Source organism: Gymnoscopelus microlampas, assembly GCF_963454915.1.
Source record: "Gymnoscopelus microlampas genome assembly, chromosome: 6".
NCBI lineage: Eukaryota > Metazoa > Chordata > Actinopteri > Myctophiformes > Myctophidae > Gymnoscopelus > Gymnoscopelus microlampas.
Window position 1 is genome coordinate 15,231,809 of NC_139943.1, and position 22,650 is coordinate 15,254,458.

Genomic DNA, 22,650 nt, shown 5'->3' on the forward strand with positions numbered 1-22,650 from the left:
CATTCGTTACATGTGTGACGACCAGTATTTACCGAAATCATTCCCATGTTGCAGAAACTCCTGCAGAGAAAAAGTAGATTTGATGTGTTTTTTGCTGACAGATGTTGGAAAATTCTGTCAGATAGCAGGAAGAACTATTCTTCGCTGTTGTAATTGGTAAAATATCATTACATTTTGGGATTAGAGATCTATTTTTACAATTTTGCCATCATGGCCCACCTCCTTGACCAGCGTCATGGTCTCAGTGTTGGTGGCTGGGAGTTGAAATGATTTAGAAATCTATTGGTGTTGACCTTTAAACTCCTTTACTGTTGGCTGCTTGTCTGGGTCAGAGCCTCTGCTGCTCAGTGAGCAGAAGATGTAAGATTACGTGACAAAGCCAGTGACTGTTGTGGTGGTATGTGGATAGGAGTCAAGGGTCAAAGTAATTGACCTGTTTGACCCCAGTATGCGGTAGGTTCCTGTAGGTCTGTGGAGGCTTGTTTATTTTATCTGGTGTGTGTGTGTGTGTGTGTGTGTGTGTGTGTGTGTGTGTGTGTGTGTGTGTGTGTGTGTGTGTGTGTGTGTGTGTGTGTGTGTGTGTGTGTGTGTGTGTGTGTGTGTGTGTGTGTGTGTGTGTGTGTGTGTGTGTGTGTGTGTGTGTGTATGTGTGTGTGTGTGTGCGCGTGTGCGTGCGTTGGGATGATGTGGTTGTGTTTTTGTCTGCTCCTGCCTTTGACATGTGTGTCTGTGTAAACTGCTACTGTATATGTCTGCACTACAAAGTCTTTACATTCCACTGTACATACCCAGCATGCCGTGTGGTTCAGAGCTCTTGTCATCTGGGACACGTTAACACATTAGCACCATCCACCAAACCTCCAAACCTCACATTCCATCACTGTCACACACAACCAAACATCAGCCCCTCTAAATCCTCTAAACCCAAAGTCTCTCACAGACAGGCGCTGCTACTGACTGGACCAGGTCCAAATACAATCTTCAGTTCTGAACAAATCTCCTACAGAGACACAACACTGTCTGTACTATAGATAGAGACAATGTCTGTCCTACAGAAACAAAACAAAACAGAACTGTCTGTCCTACAGACAGTACAGGGAACGATGTACGAAAACGAATTTCACCCACTTCTTTACCTTGTAAACCTGTGATGTGACAATAAACCTGATTCTGATTCTGATTCTACAGAGACAAGCGTCACTCATTTTAGAAAGACAGACAGACAGACAGACAGACAGGCAGACAAAGACAGATAGACAGACAGGATGACCGAACGACCAACTGATTGATTATACCATCGATAAGTGTTAAGTTACCACTCTCACTCAGAGAGAATTCTAATGTATTGAAAAAACTAAAGCCTTCAGTTACACACAGAATCAGAATAAAAATGTATTGTCACATCACATTACAAGTAACATGGGTGAAATTCTTAATTTAGCAGGCCCATCAATGCAGTTAAAAGATAGATAGAGAATTAGAGAATAGAAGTAGAACACAGTGCATTAAAAAGTGGCTAATGTGCATAATAATTTAACAGTCATGAATGTACAGTATGTAAAGGAGAGTCCATTTAAGACACAGATCATATCAGTCTGTGCATTTAAAACACGGTTCAGTTCAGTGTGCAATGGCCACAGGCTTAGCTCTTATTTATTCAGCAGTCTAATTGCTGCTAGATAGAAGCCAGTAGTGTCAGACCGGGAAGTGGATCACCGGAGGACAGGGGTCAGTCAGACACCCAGAATGTGTTCTGTGGCCTGTGGTCTGTCTGTTTGTTTGATGTGGCTGTGAAAAGCATCAGTTGATGAAGGGGTTTTGGTGTGTCCTCTGTGACTCAGCCGAGTTCCCAAAACAGCAGAACGGCTCTCCAGACCACATAACCTGCTGTTTACTCTGCTCTACGCTAATACCGGACAGGAGACATCCCGAGTCTGCTGATCGCTTCAGCAGCTAGGACTTTAAATGGGCCACAGCAACAGCATCATCACTCTGTCAGGATAGAGGGATGGATGGATATATATTGACCCTTTATGGGTGCAGAGCACAGTCAAATCCTCAGTGTAAAGTTCACTCTCACTCTCACTGAGAGTGTACAAAAATAATCCATTTTGCTAAATGTGTACACTCTCAGAGGTACAAATGGATACCATAACACAGGATTGTACTGTGCTCTCCTTGCCATGTCTGGGTTTTTTGTTTTTATACTGTATACTTTATTGGCACCACGGGAGACCAGGTATATCAACAAAACAAGGTACTCTTTAATGACTCATATACAGTAGTCATCAAATGGCGGCTAGACAAGTTTATTATAGATGTTAATAATACTGTAGTCACATTGAAAAATACCGTTTTTATAGGTGATGTCTCTCATCTGTGAGGTTCTTGAAACACATTGAGGAACCTTTGATACAGCAGCTTCATATTTATTCATAGATTTTTCTCTGACATCTTTATCTTTTATATTTCTCAGATTCAGTTAGAAAAGGCAGCTGCGTTTAATGTGTTTTGATGTCACACTGTATCTCTCTCTCTCTACCTGTGTCTCTCCATCTGTCTCTCTTTGCATCTGTCTATATCTCTTTATCTGTCTCGTTGTCCATCTTGTCTCTCTAGCTCTTGTCTCTCTGTCTATCTACATTTGCCTCTCTGTCTCTGTCTGTCTTTCTCTCCATCTGTCTTTCTATCTCTGTTTCTCTGTCTATCTGTCTTCCAACCTCTGTCTCTATCTCTCTACCTCTGTCTCTGTCCATCGATCTGTAAACCTCTGTCTCTCTACCTCTGTCTCTCCGGCCTCTGTCTCTGTCTCTCAGCTTGTGTTGTCTGTCTGTGTCCTCCACAGGCTTCTGGTTGGAGCTCCGTTCGAGACCAGCGGGAAACACGAGACAGGAGATGTCTACCGCTGTCCACTGGACACCACTGGCAACTGTTCCAGACTCCACCTGGGTACAACACACACACACACACACACACACACACACACACACACACACACACACACACACACACACACACACACACACACACACACACACACACACACACACACACACACACACACACACACACACTCATGTAACGTAACACCAGCCTGCTCGACCCAAACCCAGAGCCATTTAGAACCACATGAGAGACAGTTACAATGTGGTGTTGCAGTTTGTCCACATTTGTCTACTTACAGTATGGTTTGTGGTTGGTTTCCTTGTTCCACACGTATTTCTCGGCTCTGGTCCTGCATGCAGACTACTGCTGGTTTTCTATTATTTCATTTCATTTCAAATACCGTTCTTCTGGCACAACTACTTGTCAACCAGTAGGCATCCTACCAGATACCAGAGTCAACATTTCTCAATGAAAGAGCAGGGAGAACTATAGTCTGGAATCCAGACTGATTTGTTGAACAAGGGCCTCCGTCTGGATTCCAGGCTATAAGGGAGACCACCTCCAGCCACTGCAGTGCAGATGTGTTAGTTATATGGTGTTATACTCTACCATATACAGATTGTCTAAGATAATGTTTTAGTCATTAAATTAAGTTATGGATTGCAGCTTTAACCACTTGGTTTTCTGTCATGGTTGTTATCTGTGTGTGGAGCATAGTGCAGTGGTTCTCATCCTTTTCTTGGATCAGGGGCCCAGAAAATCTGGAAAGCATTCGCAGACCACCCATCCGCCACCCATCATGGCCAGATGGGTGGGCCGCATGCATTTTCAGAGCATGTTTATTTTAAAGGTCAAACAATCGATTGTGTTCCACCTTGGATCAATGGAACTAAAATAGTATATTTTAAGTTCTTATTTACTGTTATCTCTTTTTAATATTAATGCTATATTCGAAACGATTTTGGCGGGTCCCCAGATGATTTGGTTAATGTGCAACATTGTTTTCTCACTCAACAGCAAACAAACGCGTTGCAAGGCGTTGTGAGCTTGTAAATCGTCTATTTTCACAATATCTATCTGTGGAACTGAGTCAAATTAAATGTAATGCTCCTACAATTCCAAGTTCTTGTCAGGGTGGGGGGTCCCCCAGTTCAAATATGATTATTTTGGGGGGTCGCGGCCTGAAAAGGTTGAGAATCACTGGTCAATAGTGTGACTTTTGAAGTAGTTTTGGATGTGATTTGACTCCGTCCAGGGAAGATGTCCTTGGACAATGTGTCTGAAAGAAAGGACAAGATGAGGCTGGGGATGACTCTGTCCTCCAACCCTAAAGACAGCAGCTTCGTGGTGAGTTCAGTGCTTTTCTTTTCAACCCTTTTGTGTACAATGCACACCAATGGGCAAGTCAAAACCTCCAGGCACACCTGTATTCATAGTGAAAATAGACGATCTATACAAGCTCAGAAGATGTCGCGATGCGATGCGTTGTGAGTTTGTAGATCAGCTATTTTAGCTGAACAGAAAAAGAGGGAAGATATGGAAATGAGTGTACTGATATAGCAAATCAAAAATAATTAATAATAATTAACTTTTTGTATAGTTTTATATACAGTTTACTAGGGGTGTGGGAAAAAATAATATTTTTTTTAACAGTATTTTGTATTTTCTTATTTTATCGAGAATCCTTTGTTTTGAAGGAAAAAAACGGGAAAAAATGGAATCGTGACCTCAAGAATCGGAATCGAATCATGAGATAGCAGACGATTCACCGCCCTACAGTTTATTGCAATTATAATGTGTGGTTTTCACAAAATCCCAAGGCACACCAGGACTTTTCTCACGGCACACCAATGTTTTGGGAGCCACTGTAAACTACAACATAAATATGCATTATTGTTTTTATTCATCAGTCAACACTCAGCTGTTTTCAACGTTCTGTCTCCAGACGTGCGGTCCGCTGTGGTCTCATGAGTGTGGCAGTTCCTACTACAGCACGGGCATCTGTTCCAGGGTCAGCAGGAACTTCAAGTTCTCCCGGACCATCGCCCCCGCCCTGCAGAGTAATAATGACCCCATGTCCCCCCCTACTAACCCTAACTAACCCCCACCCTGCAGAGTAATGACCCCATGTCCCACCTGACCTGACCCATGTCTCTCAAGCCAGACTGTCGACTCACACAATTTTCAATACAGTCTGTGCCAGTAGTAAAGTGGATGTCCCCCCCCGCCGCTTCAGTTTTGTCGCCCAAATTGGCCAAAAAAAAAAAAAAAAATCCAAAATGAAAATGTTAAGATATTTTTTAATATATTTTCGTGAACGTAAATGACAGCTTTCAGGGGGTGTAGTTCCAGACTCTATATCGCATTTGGAGATTGTGGAATAGTTGTCTGGGTACGTGAGACTACCCTAACCCTCCTAACCCCCGCCCTACAGAGTAAATGACCCCATGTCCCCGCTGACCTCTATGACCCCCTCACTGACCCCTTATGTCACATGTTTCAATATATACGAAAAATTACTAAACGGCCAAAAAGCATCAAATTCAAATTGGAAAAAAATACCTATTTCAGTGGTCCAAACTATATTTTGGTCAGTTTATTTTTAAATGCACCTGTGAAATACAGTTAAAATCTAGTATATTTTCTTTTGGCGTGTGACCTCTGTGATCTTCTTTACCCTTCAGCCCTGTTATTAAACACAAGGGGTTTCTCATAAAGTTTCACACACACTAGTAAAACTCAGAGCATATGACAGCATCCTCAGTGTTAACTTTACTCTGAGAGAGTGTTACAAATATTTGTAACTGAGTTACAAATGGATACATTATTGTGTACTGGTTATTTTAGTGTGCTACTGTATGTTGTTCCGTTGTGTGCAGGATGTGAGACATTCATGGACATTGTCATTGTTCTGGATGGTTCGAACTCCATCTACCCCTGGTACGAGGTCCAACACTTCCTCATCAACATTCTGAACAAGTTCTACATTGGACCTGGACAGACTCAGGTGCGTTCACACATAAAACCACAAAAACACTTGCCCACCACCACCTCCCACAGAGGCCTGGGCTCTATTCCTGGCAGTGGACACAACAAACACAATTATCAGTCTTCACGGGTGGGAAGCCAGCAGGTTACGGAGTGGCTAGGTTTTTGGTTAGATGCCTGGAATAAAGTATGCAGTTAACACAGGCTTAATAGATTTTAATGTTTTGTTCTACTACATTAAATAGGTCAGCAATTACCACACTCATTAGTTTTGCAGCTTGCGGGGTGACCCGATAGTGGTTAGGGCGCATACCACATGGGCTCTAATGCATTACATTTGTATACTCTCTGAGTTCAAATAAAGCTGCAAACAATGAAACAACAATAAAACATTATTTCAACCTTTTGTTCTTGTCTGGAAAATAAAGACAAAGTAAAAAAGTAAAAAAAAAACAATATTTCAACCAATCTGTATGATACGAGAGTAACATAATAAAACTAGCACATTTCACTGTGTACTGGCTATTAGTGGTATCTGCAGTGGTTGAAGGTGGTCTCCCTATACCTTCCATTGAGAAATTCCATTTAGACCCTGGTGTCGGGTAGGACACCTACTGGCTGTCAAGTAGTACTGCCCTAAGCTCATAAGAGCAATATCTCCAGCTGGCCAAGCAGGGATTCCTTCTTATGAGGAGGGGTAGAAGTCTGGTCTCTCACGCAGGAGACCTGGGTTTGAATCTTACGGGTTGCAGCTTTAACACTGAAGATCTGACTGTGTTGTTGTTGTTGTTGCTAGGTGGGGGTGGTGCAGTACGGCTCCAGGGTGGTGCATGAGTTCAACCTGAAGGATTACCAGACCGTAGAGGACGTGGTGGATGCAGCACGCAACATCCACCAGAGAGGTGGAGAGGAGACCCGCACCGCGCTGGGCATCAATGTGGCTCGGTACAACGACATCTATTAAATCTGTTTATTGATCACAGATAATAACGTTTGTTCTTTGAATTATTTAGAAAGGTACTATGGACACTGGATGTCATGGAACACGGGTCCCTGGAATTGAATTGGGCCATTGCAGTTACATGGAAGCCTGTACAATCTTTGTTTAAGCCATTATACTTATCACACCTGACCCAAAAAAGTGTCATTCCTCATATTGAAATAATAACTGGAGTTCAATACTTTAATATGGAAGAGTTAACCAGTGATGAACCGTGCAATTATAATAAAAGTACAGGACTATGTGCATCATACCTTAGCTCTGAAGCTGTAGAAACAACCTACTGTAGTAGAAACAAGTACCAGCTGAGTACAGCAATATTCTGTCAAATAGTACTGTATTAACAGCTATTTAGGATAACATTAACAAAAAATGTCTCTGCAGTCCGCATTGTGCATGATTTTTTGATAACTGCATGCTGTTTGTTGTAGATTATCCCTAATGTGATTGCTAAATTCTCCCATGGCTATTAACCACATGAATCCTAGTGTCCGTATTCTGGCCATGTCATAATAAGTGAACATTCAGTGAAAATAGACGATCTACAAACTCACAATGGTGAACAGATTTGGTGTAGAGGGAAAAAAGGAGAGGTCCAAGAAAGTACGGGGGGAGACCCCAGCTAACAAAGTATATAGGGTTTAAAGACTTCATATATTAGATATTTTATTTTTGTTTCGTCCAGTCTCATCTCACCTCACCTCCTCTACTCTCTCCCTGCTCAGTGCGGAGGCGTTTGAGCGTGGGGGCCGTCGAGGCGCGAAAAAAGTAATGATCGTGATCACAGATGGAGAGTCACATGACAGCCAGGATCTGGTGCAGGCTGTGGGCGACAGCGAGAAAGACAACATCACCATGTACGCCATCGCTGTGAGTCTAAATGTCTACACATCCAGACCCACAGAAAACAACCAGACATCCAGACCCACAGAAAACAACCACACATCCAGACCCACAGAAAACAACCTCCCATCCAGACAAGCATCATGATTTATTGAGAACGGCATTTCACTCGCATGCATGCTGAGTGTGTATTATGGATGTGACATTACAAAACTGATTCTGGTTCTGACCCACAAACAACAACCATATCGTTGCTGTCTTATCTCCTTATTCTAAGTTTGTGTGTTTTTTCGTGAATTAGCGCCCTACTTGATCATACTACGGTGTCACACAAAAGCATCAAAAGTAGCAGATCTGCAAGCTCGAAACACGGCTCAAAACGCAGCGCGAAGCGACGTGTTTTGAGCTGCTACTTTTGCTATTTTTGAATTTGAATCCTGAAAAGTAACAGTTTTTGACATATGAGGTGTCCACCCGACAGAGACGATATTCAAAACCAGTCTAATCACCAAATCTAGTTACAGATCAGATTTGTACACCATCATCATTGAATTGTGTTGTCTCCAAGTGGTGTTGTGTTGTTGGTGGCGTTGTTGACTTCGTGTTGTAGTTTGTCTCTAGGTGTTGTTGACTTGTGTTGCTGTGTTGTCACTACTGTAGGTGTTGGGTTACTATAATCGCCGTGGGATCAACCCAGAGGCCTTCCTGAAGGAGATTAAATTCATCGCTAGCGATCCTGACGAGGACCATTTCTTCAACGTGACGGACGAGTCGGCTCTGAAAGATATCGTAGACGCTTTGGGAGAGAGGATCTTCAGTCTGGAAGGTTCTAACATAACTTCTGACCTCTTAGGGTTAGGGTTTGCATAATTAAGATGAACTCACATGTGCTTCATACAAATAATAAATGTATACAAACACATATAGTATACACACTACTACAGTAATCCCTCAAATATATGCATTCTCTACTATACAAATATGTATACTCACTACAGTAATCCTATGCCCCCACACACATAAAATAAAGCGTTTAAAAATAACATCCATCCAAACACACACACACACACACACACACACACACACACACACACACACACACACACACACACACACACACACACACACACACACACACACACACACACACATACAAAATGTCTTGTTATCTGTTAATAAGTTGTTATTATATCAGTGAATACGTCAGTCAATAATATTGACACACATACATCCATTATGTGTGACTGACAATAGTGTTTATTTGTTAAAGGAACAAAGAGTCAAGGTCAAGGATTTAACCTCCAGATGGCTCAGGCTGGCTTCTCCTCTCATATCGTCCAGGTGAGACCTTTAATACATCTTTTAATTCACTTGTAAATTGATAGATTTTAATCACAACGTGATGAGATATGTGTACAAGTGGTGAAGTGTAGCCATACAGCAAACCAAACATGCCTGTGAGAAGAAGCAAAGAGAGATTAGAGTGCAGCAGCAAGTCTTGTAGAGCTGGGGTATCCCAGGTTCATCAGGTGTTCCAGGTTATTATTATGTTAGAACAAGAACACCTGCAAAGGAACCAGGGAGACACAGCAACCCCAGATGACAGTATAGGGGTCATCAGATTAGTCTCTTAATTAATCTTGGCAGTGTTTTGTCTGTAACATGAATTAAACCATCTGACCACCTGATACAATCAGTATCATGGCCCATTGTCTTTAAGAGCACAGCGCCGGTACCTTGCACATTGCTTTTTAAATGACGGATTCGGCAAGTTGGAGGAGAAGCCTACATTTTTTTTCTGCTAAGGAAAGGGGTCTGCTTGTGCTGTGCATGTGTGTCCGCGTCTTCTGGGATCACCAGAATGGCTGAAAGCGATGTAATGAGGAGACACCTGTGATATCTTGACATATCATCTTAAAGCAGCACTAGTTTGGACACAAATAACATGGCAGCCAACGTCTTTGACTTCATTACCCAAGAGTCTCTGCAAGCATGTCCGGCGAGGACGCGCTGTGATTGGACAGTCTTCGCTTTGACTGGCAGTTCTGCCTTGGTGCCTTGGCAAATGCCAGGATGAAACTCATTGTCCCCCCTGAGTCTATACATTTATGCAAGGATGATTTTTAAACATGTAACTTTATAATTTTGTGGGACATAATATGCTCTATAGTTGTTAAAAAGGGGAAAAAAAAGTTCAATGTTTTAGTTCTTCATTTAAGCGACCTACTGTATAAAAGCATGTCAGGAGAGCCAGCTCTCCCGAAATGGATAGGCTACTGATGACTTGTTTCTGCTGTACCTTGGGAGAAAGAAAAAGAAAACCAGAAGAGTTTATAGCTCCAGGAAATTCTTCCAAGATGAGACTTCCTTGAATATATTTTCTCTCTCTCCCTCTTTTTCTCGCATCGCCGCTCACCTCCGTGGTGCTTAAAGACACTAGATATTTTATTGATTTTCTTTTTGACATCAATGATGAGTCTCTCAGCATGTTGAACATGAGTGATGTGTTGAACGTGATGCCCTGTAAATTCGGACGGATTTACTGTAGGTTGCAAGCAGAATGTACTGTACGCGCATTGTGAACAGGCCTATATAGACGCATCTTACTATCTGAATAATGTGCCCTGCTGTGCTTGTATTTAGACAAGCACAATTGCTTCCTGCTCCCTCTAATTAGATAGTAATACACCAACAATGCACTTGACTCATTGAAAACCAATGGGCGTGCAGATGGGAGCAAATACATTGCTACATACACAATGTGGGGGGCGTGAAAAACTGACAACTGCGTTGGTTGAAATGTCTGGTGGTGGAAGAAGTAAAGTAGCAATATCACAATATAAATATACTCTGTTACAAGTAAGTTAGAAAGTTTACTTGAGTGAAAGTAAAGTACTCACATTTTTCAAAATTTGTCTAAAATAGCAGAAGTATAAAATAGGGCTTAAGAGTGGTTAATGTGTGTTTTGTAACAATAATCTGAATCTGCAAAGTAACTATACTAAAGATGTCAAATACGTTTAATGGAGTAAAAAGTTGAATATTTGCCTCTGAGGTGTTAGTGGAGTAGATGTATACACATTTGAAAAAATTTACATTTTACTCAAGTAAAGTCAAAGTAGCTCAAAATTGTACTTAGGTCCGGTACTTCAGTAAATATACTTATTTACTTTACTATTTCCTTTTGTAATGTCCCTGTTAAGTTGCAGAGGTGACTGATTCTAACAAACAGCATGAATGGAGTGTGAATGGAGGAGACTGGAGGCTGGAGTGGAACAGATTCTTGAAATATTATTTCTATTCATCAGGAAAAAACAGATTCATACCTGACATGATCACAGTGTTCCAGGAATGTTAGAGTGAGCGAGTGTGTGTGTGTGTGTGTGTGTGTGTGTGTGTGTGTGTGTGTGTGTGTGTGTGTGTGTGTGTGTGTGTGTGTGTGTGTGTGTGTGTGTGTGTGTGTGTGTGTGTGTGTGTGTGTGTGTGTGTGTTGGGAGAGTAACTGGAGAAGGAGAGAACGACGGCGTTGTGGAAAGTATTTTTTTCTAACAGAGAGCAGATGGTTCAGCAGAGAAATGCACTGCCAATTGAACTCACCAGTGATGGAAGAGGTACTCACATGTTTTACTTAAGTAAAAGTACCAATACACTGCAATGTAGATATACTTCGTTACCAGTAGAAGTCCTGTATTCAAAATGTACTTGAGTTAAAGTACAATAGTATCGGCATCAAAAGTACCAAAAGTAAAAGTACTCATTGTGCAGGATGTCCCATTTCACAAGTTCAAAGACATCGTTGGAAAATAGCCGATCTACAAGCTCACAATGCCTCACATCGCGACGCAATGTGAGCTTCTAGATCTGCTATTTTCAAATGGCCGAAATATAGACTATATACGGCTGAAGTGGTCAGTGTTTTTTGTAATAATAATCAGAATCTACAAAGTAACTAGTAACTAAAGTTTTCAAATAATTGTAGTGGAGTAAAAGTACAATATTTTCCTCTGAGATGTAGGGTAGAAGTAAAAGTATTGAAAATTGTAAATACTGATGAAAGTAAAAAAATAGCTCAAATTTGTAGTACAATACTTGAGTACATGTACTTAGTTACTTTACACCACTGGAACTCACACACAGTTATATGGACACACACACACACACACACACACACACACACACACACACACACACACACACACACACACACAGTATTATTGACTATTATTCCAGGTATACAGTATTAGCAGCTCCTGTTGTCTGTTGGCTGATGTGACTTAATGTCTCTCTCTCTCTGCATACCTCACCTCTGTCTCACAGCCTCACTATTACAAAAACAGACTACACATATTTATTACTCAGTACCTCAGAAGTACACATAAATCCTTCCTCAGAACTATTATGTAACTAAGGACTTATATGTCTTTACAGATTTTTTTATTTCATTTTTTGGGGAGAAACGAATGAAGAGAATAACTTTGGTAATATTCACTGTTTAATGGCCCAGAAGGTGGTGTATTGTTTTTACTAGCTGTTGGCTTCTTCTCTTATTATGGCTCTCGTTGGAATGAAAGATTATGAAATCTCAACATCTAAACTCTTGAGTGTTAATTAATCAATTATTAATATGTTAAGCGCTGGAGTTAAATAAACACTCGGGATTTTCTGAGCCCCTAACCCTGGCAGTGACAGCACCATGTCACTCTGGGTGGCTTCGTATGAAAAAGATTCTAAAGCAATGTGTTGTGAAAAGAAAGTTGTAAAATAGGGTGAAGTTTCCCACTGTTGCCAGTGTCCTGGACATCAGTCCAAACTGAAGTGCAAGGCTTTATTTTCCCTCAAATGCTAGATTTAATTGCCGATTTAATTCCCAGGCAGTGTGCTCTGCTGGACGGGACAGCCGTCCATGTGTCCCCCAGCCGGAGAGCTTGGCTGGGGCCAGAGAAACGTTGCAGCTCCACGCAGACTGCTGGAACTACATTTGCCAAGGATTGGGTCAGCACCTTCAACTGAGAGAGACTCTGGAGTCAGGCTTTAATCACCTCCGTCTTTAGATGATAAAGTTCATGTGGCTACGTCAGCCTCAGCTGGCCTCGTGTGTAGCAAAGTCTGAAATTGTATAACGCTGAGAGGGAGACAGGAGAGACAGACAGAAGGAAAGCTGACAGGGAGACAGTGTAGGAGAGACAGACAGAAGGAAAGCTGACAGGGAGACGGTGTAGGAGAGACAGACAGAAGGAAAGCAGAGAGAGACACAGGAGAGAAGGTTCTGGTGGTATCTAATCCTAGACCAGCTGGGTCTTGAGATGGAGGTCTTAAGCACTCAGCTGTGGACATTGACAATGTGCAATTTTGAATTAATCTCTCAGTCCTCTGTCCAGTGTAATAACGTTTTTTTGCTGTTATTATTACTGTTTTTGTTTAGGACGGGGTCCTGGTTGGGGCAGTCGGTGCGTACGATTGGACCGGAGCCGTTTTAAAGGACACCAAACTGGGGAAGGTGGTCCCACCTAGGTCCTCATATCTAGCAGAATTCCCAGAGGAACTGAAGAACCACGGAGCTTATCTTGGTGAGTGGGTGGGGGGGGGGTGGGGGTGATCAGGTCTACAAGCTCAAGGTCTATAAGCTCACAACACCTTGCAACGCTTGTAGAAAAAAAAGACAGTTTTTATTGTATAGTTTGTTGAATACTTTTGATGCAGTAATGGTCTTTTTTTAAGGTTTCGAGGCCAATAGGCTCGAAGCCTTATTACATCTGTAAGAGTTCATTATTCTTCCGCCGGTTTTGCCAGTTCTGGCCTAACCGCGTGGTCACTTTTTATGAAATTCGGCAATATGGTAGAGGGCTATGCCAAACGGCGAAAACCCGAAACTCACGAACATTGGCCAAAGGGTGGCGCTGTAGCACTCAATTGAAATATGCCAACTTTGAACAGGTACAACTCATGCCCTGTTTGACCCACAGCCATGAAACTTCGATGCACACATGCGTCTCCTCATGCCTAACAACTTTCACACTCTGACTTTTGACCTCTGACCTTTAGATCTCCCACCATTTCGAATTCTATGAAAAGCAGTAAAAAAGACTCTTCCTTCGTACAGATTGAGCAATCTGTACGAAACTGTATACACATGAACTTTGGACCAATGCCGACAGACGTGAGCAAGCGGATTTTCCATAAGTGAAAACGTTAAGCTTTTATAAGCCAATGAAAATTGCAGTTTTATGACAATTATTCATCTGCCCCTAAAACATACATGCAGACTCGCATTTGTTTGACACTTTGCAATATTGTAGAAGGTCATTCCAAGTATCACTGAAACCAATCTTACTCCAATTGTTCAAAGGGGGGCGCTATAGCAATTTTTTGAAAATGCAAACTTTAAACAGGCAAAAGTCATGTCTCGTTTGGCCGACAGCCGTTAAACCTGCTTACACATGTGCCTTGACTCATGAGGAACACATGTATCACTTTGACCAGTAAGCTCTGCCCTTAGATTGTCTGCAATTTTGAGCAGTTTGAAAAACATTTAAATCCAGGATTTCTGAGCAATTTGCGTGAAAGTGTGTCATGTGTGTGAACTCCCTTTTCACTAGTTCAGGTGTGTAGGTTCAATAGCTTGATAGCTTAATCATCTGCCTTGAAACCACAGGGTTGCTGGTTTGAATCCCACCTCAGGCAGACTTCATTATAATTGCATTGCACACAACATGACTGTATCAATGAGGAACATATCTATCACTTTGACCAGTAAGCTCCGCCCTTAGATTGTCTGCAATTTTGAGCAGTTTGAAAAACATTTAAATCCAGCATTTCTGAGCAATTTGCGTGAAAGTGTGTCATGTGTGTGAACTCCCTTTTCATCAGTTCGGGTCTGTTGGCCCAATGGCTTAATCATCTGTCTTGATACCACAGGGTCGCCGGTTCAAATCTCACCTCATGCAGACCTCAACTCAATTGCATTGCACACAACATGACTGTATCAATGAATAAACATGTAATTGTTAAATGAAACGCTTATTGAGAGTAGTTGTTTTCAATGTATGATGTACTTCATTCCCTCTTTTGTTTTGTTTTGTTTTGTTGGATTTTCCCTTCTCACTGACCAAGGCTGTGGATTGAATAGCTTGATCAATACAGTGTTAGTCTCATGTGCCAAAGGTCCACGATTCAAACCCCACTCGTCACAGTTTACATTTAAATTGCATTATACAAAACATGACCCTGTTAATTCAGACATGTGCAATTTTTAAACAATACCATGAATTGCTTTTGAGAGTAGTTGTTTTTTATGTATGACATACTTTCTTGTGAAAATAGCTGATCTACAATCTCACACCTTTTTAGATAGCAACGCGTTGTGAGCTTGTAGATCGACTATTTTCACTAGTTTCCATTCCGAAATGTATTGAGCAGTTTGAAAAACATTTAAACCAAGGATTTCTGAGCAATTTGCGTGAAACTGTGTCAAATAAATGTTTGAGGCCCTTTTTCACAGGTTCAGGTGTGTTGGTTCAATAGCTTGATCGCTTAATCATCTGCCTTGAAACCACAGGGTCGCCAGTTCGAATCCCACCTCATGTAGACTTATAATTGCATTGCACACAACATGACTGTATCAATAAATGCATGTGCAATTGTTAAAATAACGAGAAATGTATACTTGAAAGTAGTTTTTTTTAATGCATGACGTACTTCATTCGCCCTTTTGTTTTGTTTTGTTAGATTCTCCTTTCTCACTGTCTGATCCTGTGGATTCAATAGCTCTACCAGTAGAATGTGAGCCTCATGTGCCGAAGGTCCCTGGTTCAAATCCCACTGATTACAGTTTACATTTAAATTGCATTGTACAAAACATGACCCTGTTAATTCAGACATGTGCAACTTTTAAACAATAACATGAAATGCTTTTTTGAGATTAGTTGTTTTTTTATGTACAACATACTTTCTTGTGAAAATAGCCAATCTACAATCTCACAACTTTTCAGATAGCAACACATTGTCAGCTTGTAGATCAACTATTTTCACTACTTTCCATTCCAAGAACACAAAACAAAACTTTATTGCTAAATATTTGTCAACCAGTAATCTAGAGTAGTTAGCAAAACAGAGGCTTGGTTCATAACGGACTGAAAAACCTATAGATATCAACAGACACCATCAGGGAGGCTATATTTCTAGTTCAATAAGAAGAGAGGCAGCCTGTGAATCCATAGGTCGCTGGTTTGATCCCTGTCCCCAACAATGCATTGAGGTGATCATTATTTGGAATTCTTACTTTGTTTCAAACATACTCCTGGTAGCCTGTCTGTCTGTCTGTCTGTCTGTCTGTCTGTCTGTCTGTCTGTCTGTCTGTCTGTCTGTCTGTCTGTCTGTCTGCCTCTCTCTCACTCTGTCACTGTCTGTCTGCCAATCTGCCACTCTGTCACTGTCTGTCTGTCTGCCAGTCTGCCACTCTGTCACTGTCTGTCTGTCTGTCTGCCAGTCTGCCAGTCTGCCTCTCTGTCACTGTCTGTCTGTCTGCCAGTCTGCCAGTCTGTCACTGTCTGCCAGTCTGCCTGTCTGTCTGTCTGCCAGTCTGCCACTCTGCCACTCTGTCACAGTCTGTCTGTCTGCCAGTCTGCCACTCTGTCACTGTCTGTCTGTCTGCCAGTCTGCCAGTCTGCCACTCTGTCACTGTCTGTTTGTCTGCCAGTCTGCCAGTCTGCCACTCTGTCACAGTCTGTCTGTCTGCCAGTCTGCCACTCTGTCACTGTCTGTCTGTCTGCCAGTCTGCCAGTCTGCCACAGTCTGTCTGTCTGCCAGTCTGCCACTGTGTCACAGTCTGCCAGTCTGCCACTCTGTCACTGTCTGTCTGTCTGCCAGTCTGCCACTCTGTCACAGTCTGTCTGTCTGTCTGTCTGTCTGTCTGTCTGTCTGTCTGTCTGTCTGTCTGTCTGTCTGTCTGCCACTCTGTCACAGTCTGCCAGTCTGCCACTCTGTCACAGTCTGCCAGTCTGCCACTCTGTCACAGTCTGCCAGTCTGCCACTCTGTCACAGTCTGCCAGTCTGCCACTCTGTCACTGTCTGTCTGTCTGTCTGTCTGCCAGTCTGCCAGTCTGCCACAGTCTGTCTGTCTGCCAGTCTGCCAGTCTGCCACTCTGTCACAGTCTGCCAGTCTGCCACTCTGTCACTGTCTGTCTGTCTGTCTGCCTGCCAGTCTGCCAGTCTGCCACTCTGTCACAGTCTGTCTGTCTGCCAGTCTGCCACTCTGTCACAGTCTGCCAGTCTGCCAGTCTGCCACTCTGTCGCAGTCTGCCAGTCTGCCACTCAGCCACTCTGTCACAGTCTGCCAGTCTGCCAGTCTGTCACAGTCTGCCAGTCTGCCAGTCTGCCACAGTCTGTCTGTCTGTCTGCCAGTCTGCCACTCTGTCACTGTCTGTCTGTCTGCCAGTCTGCCACTCTGTCACTGTCTGCCAGTCTGCCAGTCTGCCACTCTGTCACAGTCTGTCTGTCTGTCTGTCTGTCTGTCTGTCTGTCTGTCTGTCTGTCTGTCTGTCTGTCTGTCTGTCTGTCTGCCACTCTGTCACAGTCTGCCAGTCTGCCACTCTGTCACAGTCTGCCAGTCTGCCACTCTGTCACAGTCTGCCAGTCTGCCACTCTGTCACTGTCTGTCTGTCTGCCAGTCTGCCACAGTCTGTCTGTCTGCCAGTCTGCCAGTCTGCCACTCTGTCACAGTCTGCCAGTCTGCCACTCTGTCACTGTCTGTCTGTCTGCCAGTCTGCCAGTCTGCCACTCTGTCACAGTCTGTCTGTCTGCCAGTCTGCCAGTCTGCCACTCTGTCACAGTCTGCCAGTCTGCCAGTCTGCCACTCTGTCACAGTCTGCCAGTCTGCCAGTCTGTCACAGTCTGCCAGTCTGCCACTCTGCCACTCTGTCACTGTCTGTCTGTCTGCCAGTCTGGCAGTCTGCCACAGTCTGTCTGTCTGCCAGTCTGCCAGTCTGCCACAGTCTGTCACAGTCTGCCAGTCTGCCAGTCTGCCACTCTGTCACTGTCTGTCTGTCTGCCAGTCTGCCACTCTGTCACAGTCTGTCTGTCTGTCTGTCTGTCTGTCTGTCTGTCTGTCTGTCTGTCTGTCTGTCTGTCTGTCTGTCTGTCTGTCTGTCTGTCTGTCTGTCTGTCTGCCACTCTGTCACAGTCTGCCAGTCTGCCACTCTGTCACAGTCTGACAGTCTGCCACTCTGTCACAGTCTGCCAGTCTGCCACTCTGTCACAGTCTGCCAGTCTGCCACTCTGTCACTGTCTGTCTGTCTGTCTGTCTGCCAGTCTGCCAGTCTGCCACAGTCTGTCTGTCTGCCAGTCTGCCAGTCTGCCACTCTGTCACAGTCTGCCAGTCTGCCACTCTGTCACTGTCTGTCTGTCTGCCTGCCAGTCTGCCAGTCTGCCACTCTGTCACAGTCTGTCTGTCTGCCAGTCTGCCACTCTGTCACAGTCTGCCAGTCTGCCAGTCTGCCACTCTGTCACAGTCTGCCAGTCTGCCACTCTGCCACTCTGTCACAGTCTGCCAGTCTGCCAGTCTGTCACAGTCTGCCAGTCTGCCAGTCTGCCACAGTCTGTCTGTCTGTCTGCCAGTCTGCCACTCTGTCACTGTCTGTCTGTCTGCCAGTCTGCCACTCTGTCACTGTCTGCCAGTCTGCCAGTCTGCCACTCTGTCACAGTCTGTCTGTCTGTCTGTCTGTCTGTCTGTCTGTCTGTCTGTCTGTCTGTCTGTCTGTCTGTCTGTCTGTCTGTCTGTCTGTCTGTCTGTCTGTCTGTCTGCCACTCTGTCACAGTCTGCCAGTCTGCCACTCTGTCACAGTCTGACAGTCTGCCACTCTGTCACAGTCTGCCAGTCTGCCACTCTGTCACAGTCTGCCAGTCTGCCACTCTGTCACTGTCTGTCTGTCTGTCTGTCTGCCAGTCTGCCACAGTCTGTCTGTCTGCCAGTCTGCCAGTCTGCCACTCTGTCACAGTCTGCCAGTCTGCCACTCTGTCACTGTCTGTCTGTCTGCCTGCCAGTCTGCCAGTCTGCCACTCTGTCACAGTCTGTCTGTCTGCCAGTCTGCCACTCTGTCACAGTCTGCCAGTCTGCCAGTCTGCCACTCTGTCACAGTCTGCCAGTCTGCCACTCTGCCACTCTGTCACAGTCTGCCAGTCTGCCAGTCTGTCACAGTCTGCCAGTCTGCCACAGTCTGTCTGTCTGTCAGTCTGCCACTCTGTCACTGTCTGTCTGTCTGCCAGTCTGCCACTCTGTCACTGTCTGCCAGTCTGCCAGTCTGCCACTCTGTCACAGTCTGTCTGTCTGTCTGTCTGTCTGTCTGTCTGTCTGTCTGTCTGTCTGTCTGTCTGTCTGTCTGTCTGTCTGTCTGTCTGTCTGCCACTCTGTCACAGTCTGCCAGTCTGCCACTCTGTCACAGTCTGCCAGTCTGCCACTCTGTCACAGTCTGCCAGTCTGCCACTCTGTCACAGTCTGCCAGTCTGCCACTCTGTCACTGTCTGTCTGTCTGCCAGTCTGCCACAGTCTGTCTGTCTGCCAGTCTGCCAGTCTGCCACTCTGTCACAGTCTGCCAGTCTGCCACTCTGTCACTGTCTGTCTGTCTGCCAGTCTGCCACTCTGTCACAGTCTGTCTGTCTGCCAGTCTGCCAGTCTGCCACTCTGTCACAGTCTGCCAGTCCGCCAGTCTGCCACTCTGTCACAGTCTGCCAGTCTGCCAGTCTGTCACAGTCTGCCAGTCTGCCACTCTGCCACTCTGTCACTGTCTGTCTGTCTGCCAGTCTGCCAGTCTGCCACAGTCTGTCTGTCTGCCAGTCTGCCAGTCTGCCACAGTCTGTCACAGTCTGCCAGTCTGCCAGTCTGCCACTCTGTCACAGTCTGCCAGTCTGCCAGTCTGCCACTCTGTCACAGTCTGCCAGTCTGCCAGTCTGCCACTCTGTCACAGTCTGCCAGTCTGCCAGTCTGTCACAGTCTGCCAGTCTGCCACTCTGTCACAGTCTGTCTGTCTGTCTGCCAGTCTGCCACTCTGTCACAGTCTGCCAGTCTGCCAGTCTGCCACTCTGCCAGTTTTCTCGAAACCGCTCATTGCTGCTTGCAGCTATATTTTTATATTATTATTAAAAAGGTCTTAAAGGTCCATAAATTGCCACATCACTGTCATCTAGGGATCCCCCAAAAATCATGTCAATCATGCCACAGGTTGAGAACCACTGATCCAATGTCACAACTCTTGTATACTGTTTCCTGTCTGTCTGTCTGTCTGTCTGTCTGTCTGTCTGTCTGTCTGTCTGTCTGTCTGTCTGTCTGTCTGTCTGTCTGTCTGTCTGCCTGCCTGTCTGTCTGTCTGTCTGTCTGTCTGTCTGTCTGTGTGCAGGTTACTCCGTCAGCAGTTTGATGACACGTGGGCGAGGCCAGCTGTATGTGGGCGGGGCTCCTCGTTTCAACCACACAGGGAAGGTCATCATCTTCACCCTCAGTAACCAAGGCAACCTCACCATCCTCCAGTCACTGCTGGGAGAGCAGGTCAGAGCACACAGACACACACTTTGGGCGGAGCAATGCCCCTTAGGTGTGATTTAAGGATAATATACTATGGCATACTGTGAGTTATTGTTTTTAGATTTTTTTTACCAAATATGGCAACATGGAAACCATAGACATATCCTAATTAAAACAATTTTCAATAAAAATCTTAGTACAAGCACTATTACAAAAATAGTCCCAATTGCCTTCGCATACGAATTGGTTGCTATGCAACGTTTACAATTAGAATTTTCTCTTTTCTCTTTTTCTTTGTCTTAATGCACAGTTATGCCTGTCTTCCTTTGATGTTTCTCAGAATGGCATAGAAACTACTCCTTTTTCATGACACCAGTCACCAAAGCATTTAACCCATAGAACTGATGCCTTCTAAATCCTAACAGTTTTCTGAAAAACGTATGTTGCTATATACTGTATAGCTAAAATCTAAAATGACACAGATGCTTTCCCGGGTTGAATAGGTTAAAGCATTTGTCAGCCCATTACAAGTGTTAATCCCCCCCCCCAAGCTAAACGATATAATCTCTCTGCAGCTCTGCGTGTCATCCCTGAGCCCTTTAAGGTAGGATTTTCCCCAGAGGCTCCGTACGGAGATCAAAGTTCACCTTCAATTTAGCTGTGGATTTCACCTTGACCTATTAGTTAGCAGCCTGTGGTCACACATAAGCGATCACACAATGCCTTCCAAGGCTAAATTAAAAAAAGGTTCAAAGTTGAACACCACCTGAGGCGCGTAATGCAAATTTGCTTCGCCAATGGAAGCTCTGCCCCATCCATCGCTCACATAGAATGGAAGTAAACGGGAGGCGGAATATATAACTTGCGCAAGTGTGATAGTATTTTAATGGGTTTTCTTAGCTGCTGCAATGATATAGAACTTTATAGAGACATTAAAGTCATAGCCATGGTATAGTTATTATACCATATCTATCAACCTGTCAAATTGTGTGTGTGTGTGTGTGTGTGTGTTTGTGTGTGTGTGTGTGTGTGTGTGTGTGTGTGTGCGTGCGTGCGTGCGTGCGTGCGTGCGTGCGTGCGTGCGTGCGTGCGTGCGTGCGTGCGTGCGTGCGTGCGTGCGTGCGTGCGTGCGTGCGTGCGTGTCCAGTCCACACGTGTGTGACACATGGTCGTTTCTGTGACGATCTAGTTGGCCATGTGCTCCTCAGCTGGCCAATCAATTACTGATTTTCTGTCGCCACCGGCAACAGGCCGACAGTACACAACTGCCAACCACTGGAGAAAAAAGAGAGAGAGAGAGAGAGAGGATAATTCCATCCAATTGTAACACAAACACAAGCATGATTTTATTATATAAGTATTCTTTTCAAAAGCCACAAAAATAGAATAACCTTGTCAAGATGGTAACTGGAACAGTTGCTATATCATTATTTCATTTTGCAACCATTGCTGTTTATCGCATTCATTATTTTCCAAATTCCAAGTGATCATAAAACCTTTTTCAGTTTTTCTCAGTTCATCTAAAGTAACTTGGATGGAGAAATGGCAGAGAGAGAAGGACAGGGTTTCTGTCCTGGGAAAGACAGAGACAACGCATTCACAGAGAACACTTACTGCATTGTGTCGCGGATGTCATTTTGAAATGACAGAGTGCGTTTGTGATTTGTAACAGGTTTGTAGATCGATGAAACTAAACGCTATACTTAACCCATTTAAAACCGGGAAAGCGTCAGTGTCATTTTAGATTTTAGCTATAATAGCACATTGGTTGGCTATTCAAAAATAGCAGATATACAAGCTCATAGCACGTTACTTTGTGCCGCGCTATGAGCTTGTAGATCTGCTATTTTTGAAAAATCTTTGAATATATGTATTTTTTAAAACTCGAATCTTTTCTTCTCGGGGTCCCTGGAACAAAATCTTTTGAGATGCGGGTCCGCGGCCAAATACATATAATTTTGGGGGTCGTTGACATGAAAAAGTTTGAGAACCACTGATATAGAAACATATGTTAAACTTTCTCCTCACCTCTCCTCTCCTCTCCTCTCCTCTCCTCTCCTCTCCTCTCCTCTCCTCTCCTCACAGATTGGATCATATTTTGGCAGTGAGTTGTTGTCTGTGGACATTGACGCTGATGGACAGACAGATGTGCTGCTGGTCTCAGCTCCCATGTTCCTCAGTGGGGGATGGGAGAGAGGGAGGGTCTATATTTACTCTGTCAGACCAAAGGTACGCACGCACGCACGCACGCACGCACGCACGCGCGCACGCACACCCACACACCCACCCACACACCCACACACACACACCCACACCCACACACACACACACACACACACACTGTCACACCAGACCACACCACACAGGACCCACCTTCTATCTCGTCTTCAATCACTCAGACTTTTTCTTCTTTCAACTGTTT

At 44.2% G+C, this 22,650-nt stretch overlaps 1 protein-coding gene across 1 annotated transcript in view; it reads left to right on the forward strand.

Annotated features, from left to right (window-relative positions):
* The window catches only part of LOC311046681 (integrin alpha-11-like), a 52,494-nt gene that overhangs the window by 14,305 nt on the left and 15,539 nt on the right, over positions 1-22,650 (forward strand). The window contains exons 3-13 of the mRNA XM_084059174.1: positions 2,846-2,949; positions 4,142-4,233; positions 4,832-4,946; positions 5,766-5,893; positions 6,671-6,819; positions 7,600-7,744; positions 8,378-8,543; positions 8,988-9,058; positions 13,140-13,284; positions 20,104-20,252; positions 22,314-22,457. Coding sequence (XP_083915300.1) covers positions 2,846-2,949; positions 4,142-4,233; positions 4,832-4,946; positions 5,766-5,893; positions 6,671-6,819; positions 7,600-7,744; positions 8,378-8,543; positions 8,988-9,058; positions 13,140-13,284; positions 20,104-20,252; positions 22,314-22,457 — 1,408 coding nt within the window. The remainder of the gene's footprint in view (positions 1-2,845; positions 2,950-4,141; positions 4,234-4,831; positions 4,947-5,765; positions 5,894-6,670; positions 6,820-7,599; positions 7,745-8,377; positions 8,544-8,987; positions 9,059-13,139; positions 13,285-20,103; positions 20,253-22,313; positions 22,458-22,650) is intronic.